The sequence below is a fragment of the Larimichthys crocea genome, chromosome XVIII (assembly GCF_000972845.2).
Source record: "Larimichthys crocea isolate SSNF chromosome XVIII, L_crocea_2.0, whole genome shotgun sequence".
Classification (NCBI taxonomy): domain Eukaryota; kingdom Metazoa; phylum Chordata; class Actinopteri; family Sciaenidae; genus Larimichthys; species Larimichthys crocea.
Genome location: NC_040028.1, coordinates 21,396,705 through 21,406,040, shown reverse-complemented (window position 1 = coordinate 21,406,040; position 9,336 = coordinate 21,396,705). Strand labels below are relative to the sequence as shown.

General features: G+C 49.1%; 2 protein-coding genes across 3 annotated transcripts; both read right to left on the bottom strand.

Annotated features, from left to right (window-relative positions):
• Positions 1–57: 57 nt before the first annotated feature.
• cxviiih2orf76 (chromosome XVIII C2orf76 homolog) lies at positions 58–3,045 on the bottom strand. The gene is given in 6 exon segments (XM_027291177.1): positions 58–379; positions 875–956; positions 1,044–1,081; positions 1,191–1,241; positions 2,918–2,972; positions 2,974–3,045. Coding segments are annotated over 6 exon segments (375 nt in total). The 3' UTR covers positions 58–302.
• A 1,199-nt stretch (positions 3,046–4,244) lies between these two features.
• steap3 (STEAP family member 3, metalloreductase) lies at positions 4,245–8,379 on the bottom strand. Of its 2 annotated transcripts, XM_027290990.1 has the most exons (7): positions 8,169–8,379; positions 7,466–7,887; positions 5,851–6,333; positions 5,449–5,776; positions 5,169–5,368; positions 4,914–5,078; positions 4,245–4,835 (listed from the first exon to the last, which is right to left on the bottom strand). In XM_027290990.1, the coding sequence occupies exons 3-7, from the start codon at positions 6,325–6,327 to the stop codon at positions 4,563–4,565; spliced, it is 1,443 nt and encodes a 480-aa protein (XP_027146791.1). In that variant the 5' UTR covers positions 6,328–6,333; positions 7,466–7,887; positions 8,169–8,379; the 3' UTR covers positions 4,245–4,562. The 2 variants fall into 2 exon arrangements, with proteins under 2 accessions (XP_027146791.1, XP_010746768.2); XM_010748466.3 differs by lacking the exon at positions 7,466–7,887.
• Positions 8,380–9,336: the final 957 nt, after the last annotated feature.

The following is a 9,336-nucleotide window of genomic DNA, read 5'->3' as shown; positions in this document are numbered from 1 at the left end:
TTAGCTGGTCCAGGTCAAAGGGGACAGCACCAGAACCATCAGCACATGTTCTCACAGTTTTTCTGGTTGAAGGTTTTATTAGTTTCACACAGTTTCGTGTCTTACATGTTTCTCTGACACTGATGGGACAGAAATCAACACCATGAATGTCAAAAACCTTAAAACAACTTTAAAACAACAAAAATGTAACTGAATGTCCATGGTGGCGTTTTTTGAACTCATAAAAAACAGAAATAAAAAGACAGAGTGGAGGACGACAACGCCACGACCTCTGACCTCTGCCCTGCAGTAAACGCTCCAGGTCACCACGCTGTTCTGGGGTTTGCTTTGTAAAGTCCGTAGTCCTCTTTCCTGAAGAACGCCACCTCGGTTTCATTATCTGCAACCACAACAGCTGCATTAACGTCCAGCTGTTAGCTCATGTTAGCTCAGTCTGTTAGCTCATGTTAGCTCAGTCTGTTAGCTGCTGTTAGCTTATGTTAGCTCGGTTTGTTAGCTTGGTTTGTTAGCAGCTGTTAGCTGCTTTTAGCTGATGTTAGCTGCTGTTAGCTCATGTTAGCTCAGTCTGTTAGCTGCTGTTAGCTCATGTTAGCTCAGTCTGTTAGCTGCTGTTAGCTCAGTTTGTTAGCTCAGTTTGTTAGCTCAGTTTGTTAGCTGCTGTTAGCTCATGTTAGCTCAGTGTGTTAGCTCAGTGTGTTAGCTCAGTGTCTTAACTCATGTTAGCTGCTGTTAGCTCATGTTAGCTCAGTGTGTTAGCTGCTGTTAGCTCAGTCTGTTAACTCAGTTTGTTAGCTCAGTGTGTTAGCTCATGTTAGCTGCTGTTAGCTCATGTTAGCTCAGTGTGTTAGCCGGGCTGGTTCTGGTCCAAACGTACCGACTCCAGCAGCTCTCAGTGTTTGGTCGTGCTGCAGGATGAGCTTCTCGTCGTCGTCTAGACTCATCACCAACTCGTTAGTCTGCAAACAAATGACGGTCGATGTTTAGCTCTTTAGATGTTCAGGCACTTCCTGCTGGACAGCGTGTCACTTCCTGTAGATACGTACCTTGGCTCCGTGTGCTTGGTGGATGATCTTCATCGTGTCTGAAGACAGAAGCAGAAGAACGTGCTCACAAATCTGGATCATATTTTCAAGGACTTTCAATGACTCAAGGAAAACTGTCAAGGCCTTGAAGTTCACAAACAAACGTACCGTACGAATATTTCTTGAACGGAGGAGGAAGTCCAGGCCGCGTCGAGATATCTGGAAGGAAACAGATTCACCACGTTAGAATATGTCTGACAAGACCGGGACATGGTCTCAGAGACTACGTCCAGGTTTTAGACAGTCTGCGGGGACGTCTCAGAGACTACGTCCAGGTTTTAGACAGTCTGCGGGGACGTCACAGAGACTACGTCAGGTTTAGGAAGTCTGCGGGGAGTCACAGAGACTCCGTCCAGTTTTTAGACAGTCTGCGGGACGTCTCAGAGCTACGTCCAAGGGTTTAGACAGTCGCCTGGGGGACGTACGGGACCTACGTCCAGGTTTACGACAGTTATGGACCGGGGACGTCTTCAGAGGACCGTTCCAGGTGTAGACAGTCTGCGGGGACGTACAGAGGACTACGTACCAGGTTTAAAGACAGTCTGCGGGGACGTCCACAGCGACTACGTCAGATTTTAGAAGTTGTGGGGACGTCCAGAGACTCGACGTCCAGGTTTTAGGACAGTCCTGTGTGGGACTCATAAACAGGAGACTACGTCCAGATTTTTAGACAGTTGCGGGGACAGTCCACGGAGAATACGTCCAGGTTTATCTGGACAGTCTGCGGGGAACGCTCACGGAGACTACGTCCAGGTTTTAGACAGTCTGCGGGAGCTCTCACAGAGACTACGTCCATGTTTTAGACAGTTGGGGGACGTTCGCGAGATACGTCAGGATTTAGACAGTCTGCGGGGACGTACCAGAGACTAAGTCCCGGTTTTTTAGACAGTCTTGCGGGACGTCTACGGAGACTACGTCAGGTTTTCGACAGTCTGCTGGGACGTCACGGAGGAACTACGTCAGGTTTTGACAGTCTGCGGGGACGTCACGGAGACTACGTCCAGGTTTTAGACAGTCTGCGGGGGACGTCACGGAGACTACGTCCAGGTTTTAGACAGTCTGCGGGGACGTCACAGAGACTCGTCCAGGTTTTAGACAGTCTGCGGGGACGTCACGGAGACTACGTCCAGGTTTTAGACAGTCGTGGGACGTCACGAGACTACGTCCACGGTTTAGACAGTCGGGGGACGTCCCGAGACTACGTCCAGGTTTAGACAGTCTGCGGGGACGTCTCAGAGAACTACGTCCAGTTTAGACAGTCTGCGGGGACGTCAAGGAGACGTCCAGGTTTAGACAGTCTGCGGGGACGTCACGGAGACTACGTCCAGTTTAGACAGTGCGGGACGTTCAGAGACTAGTCCAGGTTTTAGACAGTCTGGGGACGTCACGGCGGACTACTCCAGGTTTTTAGACAGTCTGCGGGACGTCACGGAGACTACGTCCAGGTTTAGACAGTCTGGGGGACGTCCAGAGACTACGTCCGATTTATGACAGTCTGCTGGGACGTCTCAGAGACTACGTCCAGGTTTTCAGACAGTCTGCGGGACGTACAGAGGGACTACGTCCAGGTTTTAGACAGTCTGCGGGGACGTCACAGGAGACTACGTCCAGGTTTTAGACAGTCTACGGGGACGTCACGGAGACTACGTCCAGTTTAGACAGTCTGCGGGGACGTCACGGAGACTACGTCCAGGTTTTAGACAGTCTGCGGGGACGTCACGGAGACTACGTCCAGGTTTTAGACAGTCTGCGGGGACGTCTCGGAGACTACGTCCAGGTTTTAGTCTGTCTCAGGTCTTTCTATCAGTCTCTGAGACGGTCGTAGCTCGTCTTACCGTCTCTCACCAGCTGCATGAAGTCCAGCACCGTCAGCTCCACGTTGACTCCGTTGGAAAACCACCGGTCTGAAGTTCCGGTGCTCGAACGACTGACCGGCGGACGGTGACCACAGCTCACCGGACATGTCCGCTGTCCGTTACAGTGTCCGTTACCTCTGTCCGTTACCGTGTCCGTTAAACGTCGTGAACGGGTTTGTTTTGGAGTTAAAATAACCGGATACCGGAACAGACACGACGAGTCGATCACCGAGCGAAGCGTCAGTTTGGCGGAAACAGCCGAGTGTCGCCACCTGCTTCGGGTTGGGGGAACTTAAGGACCACGACGATGAATCGGGATACAGTTTGGTGAAAAACAGAGACAAGAGTTCAGCGGTGCTTGTAAAACACACCGGACAGACAGTATATTTATATATAATATAATATATATAGATATAGATTATAATATATAGAAGAAAAGTATATATATACATAAAACATACATGTCTTTATTTATGTTCCAGACATGTTCAAAAACACAACCATTATTTACTTTTTATTGAGTTTTGAATCATTTAAACTTTGACAAAAAACAAAGATACATATATGGTGGTGTATATATTATTTAGACACACCACACACACACACACACTATATATATATATATATATATACGATATATATAGATATTTATATTATATTATATTAACACACAACACAACACCCGTATGTGTGTGTGTGTGTTTGTGTGTGTTCAACAACTGAAACTAATTCTTCTGTTGAAGTTAAGTTAATCTGACCGAATCAATAATGTGCTTTAATATATTTTCAGTTTTTTGTAAAACAGTGAATTTGAAAATTTATGGACAACACTAATATAATAATAAATATAATAAACTTTGTATTGTTTAGCATTAAAGTTGTGGTTTCCATTCTCACGGTCTGTGTGGGTGTGCATGAGCTGGTGGTGTTGCAGACGGTTGGTGAGCTGGTGTGTGTGTGCAGAGCTGTGTGTGTCGCAGAGGTGTGTTGTTCAGAGGTGTGTGTGTGCAGAGCTGTGTGTGCAGAGGTGTGTGTGTGCAGAGCTGTGTGTGCAGAGGTGTGTGTGCAGAGGTGTGTGTGTGCAGAGGTGTGTGTGCAGAGGTGTGTGTGCAGAGGTGTGTGTGTGCAGAGGTGTGTGTGTGCAGAGGTGTGTGTGCAGAGGTGTGTGTGCAGAGGTGTGTGTGCAGAGCTGTGTGTGTGCAGAGCTGTGCAGTCCTGGGACAGTTCAGACTCTGTGCAGAGCTCCGAGTGCTGGATGCAAACGCTGTGAGACAACCAGAAAGTAACTATGGAGGACGGAGCTCCTCTTCATCTTCATCTGCTTTTTTACATTTCAGTCAGACTCAGGTTAAATGGACGGTGTGTCTATATATTTATATATCTCCTTTCGTTACACTACATATCACCTCCTGAGCCACAGCCGCCCAAGTCAGAACACAAGAGTCAGAGTTCAGAGACATTTCAGGTTTGACGGGTCGGAGCGTCTGATTGGCTGCTGCAGCGTGACGTCAGACTTCACCACGGCACCCCGTTGAAATGAACGGACAGAAGCTCTGTCTGAATTCAAACTGCAGCTCCGTGATGAACAGGTGAGACCCTCTCAGAGAGCAAACACACCTTCAGGTCACACATCTCCACAGTGTCCAGGAGCATCCAGGTTCTCTGGACGTCGGTGTCTCGCGCTCTCCCAGCCTCGTCGGATCTTGGTCAGTCTGACCGTCAGGCACGGCAGAGCGAGGACGAGCCGCCCGACCAGGACGACGCACGGCAGGACGAGGGCCAGCAGGTACATGGGCGGGAGGAAGTACGGGTAGGCCTCAGGGAGGAAGGCGAAGTCCCAACCGAAGAACAGAGTGTGCATGACGGAGAGAGTCAAGGCGGCGTAGCCGAGTCCGGACTGCAGACGCACAAACACAAGAGAGAGTCAGACCACGTGAGGACAAGAGTCGGCCACTTCCTGTCCTGCTCTGCTCACCTGGACGAAGGTGAACTCCCTCCAGTTCAGGGCGTTTCCCACAGAGGGCAGCGAGGTGACAGCCAGCAGGGCGAGGACTCCAAATCCCAGAATCCCACAGGACAGATAAAGGTCCGACCTCCACACCTGCTGCTCCACCCACGAGTTCTCAACTCCAGCTTTCACCTGCAGGTGACACAACACAGATGACGTCAAACACACACACACACACACACACACAGGCGTGTCGTGTTTACCTGCCGGGCGGCGGCTCACCTGGCGGTAAGCTGCGTTCAGCAGCGTGTAGCCGGCAGCTCTGCGCAGCGTCAGACACAAACTGTAGACGGCGTGCAGGCCGGCGCACAGGAAGCTCAGCAGGCCGAGCTGCTTCCGCCTGCACAGCCAGACGTCCAGCCAGACCGGAAACCGCTGATACTTGGTCCCACGTCCGAGCTGGAGGACCGCCGCCGCCAGACCTGACGCCACAACGCAGGAAGTCATTCAGTTAGAAGACAGGAAGTGACACGTGGAAACAAACATGCCGCCTGTTCATTACCTGGCAGGTAAACCAGAGCCAGCGTAACCAGGGCGACCGCCGGCAGCGCCCGGTTCACCGCCACCAGCGGCAGCTGGGTGAAGTTGTTCTCTCCTTTGTCGATGAACGGCAGCAGGACGCGCCGGATGAAGGTGTAACCATAGAAGAAGAGGAAGAGGAGGAAGGTGACGAGGACGGGGCCGCCCCAGGTGGGGAAGAGGTGGAGCGGGGCCTCCTCCACCTCTCTGGAGGCGCACAGGCCGCCCACATCCACGGGGGAGAAGCCGAGGCGCCGGCTCAGCTGGAGCACCGCCGCTTTGGAGTCGGAGCAGTCGCTGCAGATCAGGACCTGGAGGGTGACGGAGGGTGACGGAGGATTTCAGTATGCGACATTATCCAACCTCACCTGTGCCTCCACCTTACCTGCCTGCTTCCATCATGAGCTCCGCCCTGCAGCGCCCACGCAGACACCACGTTGAACGCCTTCACCACGCCGCTCTGCGGGAAAAGCTCCGCCAGCTTCTCCGCATTCGACCGCTCCACCCTGTTCATCCGGGCGGCGTTGCTAACATCCACCAGCACCTTCCCGGCCAGCCGCTCCCTCAGCCCCACCAGGGTGTGATAGTGCTCGGGGTAGACGGCGGCGAACACCACCCTCTCCGCGCCGTCCACCGCCTCCCCCTGCGATCGCAGCTCCACCCCATCGGGGAACAGACCAATGGGGACACGGCTCGGGTCGCGGCTGCCCACCACCACCCTGAAACCGGAGGCCACGAGGCGGATGGAGAGCGAGCGGGAGAAGTCCCCGGAGCCGATGATGCCGATCACGGGGCCTCCCGGGCAGCGGGGCAGGGGCTCTGGGGCATCAGGGGCAGAACTGGCCAATAAGGGCGTCTTCATGTCGGCCTGCAGGGGGCGACACCACAGGACGAGCAGGAGACATGAGACAACAAAGTGTCTGCATGGTTAATAAGACACAACAACAGACAGACAGACACAACAACAGACAGACACAACAACAGACACAACAACAACAGACACAACAACAACAGACACAACAACAGACACAACAACAGACAGACACAACAACAGACACAACAACAGACAGACACAACAGACACAACAACAGACAGACACAACAACAGACACAACAACAGACAGACACAACAGACACAAGAACAGACAGACACAACAGACACAAGAACAGACAGACAGACACAACAACAGACACAACAACAGACAGACACAACAACAGACAGACACAACAGACACAACAACAGACAGACACAACAACAGACACAACAACAGACAGACACAACAGACACAAGAACAGACAGACACAACAGACACAAGAACAGACAGACAGACACAACAACAGACACAACAACAGACAGACACAACAACAGACAGACACAACAGACAGACAGACAGACACAACAACAACAGACAGACACAACAACAGACACAACAACAGACAGACAGACACAACAACAGACAGACAGACACAACAACAGACACAACAACAGACAGACACAACAACAGACACAACAACAGACAGACACAACAGACACAACAACAGACAGACACAACAACAGACACAACAACAGACAGACACAACAGACACAAGAACAGACAGACACAACAGACACAACAACAGACAGACAGACACAACAACAGACACAACAACAGACAGACACAACAACAGACAGACACAACAGACAGACAGACAGACACAACAACAACAGACAGACACAACAACAGACACAACAACAGACAGACAGACACAACAACAGACAGACAGACACAACAACAGACACAACAACAGACAGACACAACAACAACAGACACAACAACAGACACAACAACAGACAGACACAACAACAGACACAACAACAGACAGACACAACAGACACAACAACAGACAGACACAACAGACACAACAACAGACAGACAGACACAACAGACAGACACAACAACAGACAGACACAACAACAGACAGACACAACAGACAGACAGACAGACACAACAACAGACAGACATCACTGTGAGACTGCAGTCAAACATGAGTCATCTCTTCTCTTCATCCTCCAGACCGGTCTTGGTCTTGAAGCCACTTTTTGAAGGTCTCAGTCTCAGACCACGAGGACTCGATAACGTCTAATTTGTCCCAACACAGCAAAGATCCACGTTAACGAACAGCTCGTTATGTCTCAGCTGGTTGGAGTTCGTTAAACTTCACGTTTGTTGTCAGACTGGATGTTATTTACACAAACACGAGATGTACACACTAACACACACACACACACTAACACACACACTAACACACACACACACTAACACACACACACACACACACACACACTAACACACACACACACACTAACACACACACACGTCTTGTCTGTTTCTTCCCGTAAAGAAACTCAAACGTCTGAGTTTCACTTGAACGCATCATCACACCTGAGATAGTAAATAATAACAAAAACATAAAACATCTAATTAACAGATTTTAATAATTCACAATTCAGAAATATTAAATATTAATTTTGATCTTTTTATGAATTCACTTCAGATTTTTGACCTTTCAGAATAAAACTCAGGCTTCTTAAAAAAATAAAAACATAAAATATTAGTTAAAAATATCCAAACTGAACCTGAACTAACGTGAAAGTAACGTTCAACAAACTGACAAACCACGTGACTTTAACCAGATTAATTTACATGAAATTCATCAAACTCACCGTCACAACGTCAAACTAACGTTAACGTAACGTTAACGTAACGTTAAAGTAACGTTAAAGTAACGTTGCAGTCACCGTTCACACCTGTCCTTCACCGTCAACAGTCTCGCGCAGAATCAGACAGAGGACCGTGCAGGTCACGTGTCCACGATGCCCCGCCCACTGCTGCCTTCAGGTACTCCCGACGAGCTCCGACTTTTGGGCTTTCCTTTTTTTTAAAGTTTAATATTTAAGATTTAAAACTCTGAACTAAACTACAGTTCCTGTCGTCGACTCTGTGACTTGAACTTTTTTTTCTTTGCATAAAAAATGAAAAACAAACATTTGAATGAATTCAGAACCTTCAGTTTGCAAAGTTTGTGGAGACAAAAAAAATAAATAAATCTCAGCAACATTTATCAGGTCAACAGAACAAAAAGTCATGATGTCATAAATTAGTTTTAAAGATGTAGATTTGTATTTAAGCAGCTACAGAAATGTTTGTTTTGATTTAATCATTTATAATAAATAATAATAATAATAATAAAAATAATAAGACAGGCAGGCAGACAGACAGAGTCAAAGGTCAAGGTTCTATGTGTTTAGGGAGTATCTCACTGTTCTTTAGGATTGGGTCCTAGACTTTAACGCAGATTGTTGTGATCCGTGGTCACTTACTTCCATCTTGTGGACGAAACAAACCATTGCACCGTATTTATGAAGTAATCCCCACAAACTGTCTAAAACCTGGACGTAGTCTCTGTGACTCCCAGCGGACTGTCCTAAAACTGCGTAGCTCTCGGTGACCGCAGACTGTCTAAAACCTGGACGGTCTCCTGTGACTCCCCCAGACTGTCTAAACCTGGATAGTCTCTCGTGACGTCCCCGCAGACTGTCTAAACCTGGACGTAGTCTCTGTGACGTCCGCAGACTGTCTAAAACCTGGGTAGTCCTCGGGACGTCCCCGCAGACTGTCTAAAACCTGGACATGTCTCTGTGACGTCCCAGACTGTCTAAAACCTGGACGTAGTCCTGTGACGTCCCCGCAGACTGTCTAAAAAAACCTGGACGTAGTCCTCCATGGACGTGCCGACATTTGTCTCGGTTGACTCACCACCCACTTTGCTTTCCATTTGATTCCCAAGGTTCAAATCAATCGTTTTTAATGGTTAAAAAAATGGTTTGTCCC

What these genes read in the sequence shown, in the direction of transcription:
- steap3 (XM_027290990.1), bottom strand. Translation starts at nt 6,327, where the DNA reads ATGAAGACGCCCTTATTGGCCAGTTCTGCCCCTGATGCCCCAGAGCCC. An exon ending in CTCATGATGGAAGCAGGCAG is followed by an intron (nt 5,777 to 5,850) that starts GTAAGGTGGAGG and finishes GTCACCCTCCAG; the next exon opens with GTCCTGATCTGCAGCGACTG. An exon ending in TGAACGCAGCTTACCGCCAG is followed by an intron (nt 5,079 to 5,168) that starts GTGAGCCGCCGC and finishes TGTCACCTGCAG; the next exon opens with GTGAAAGCTGGAGTTGAGAA.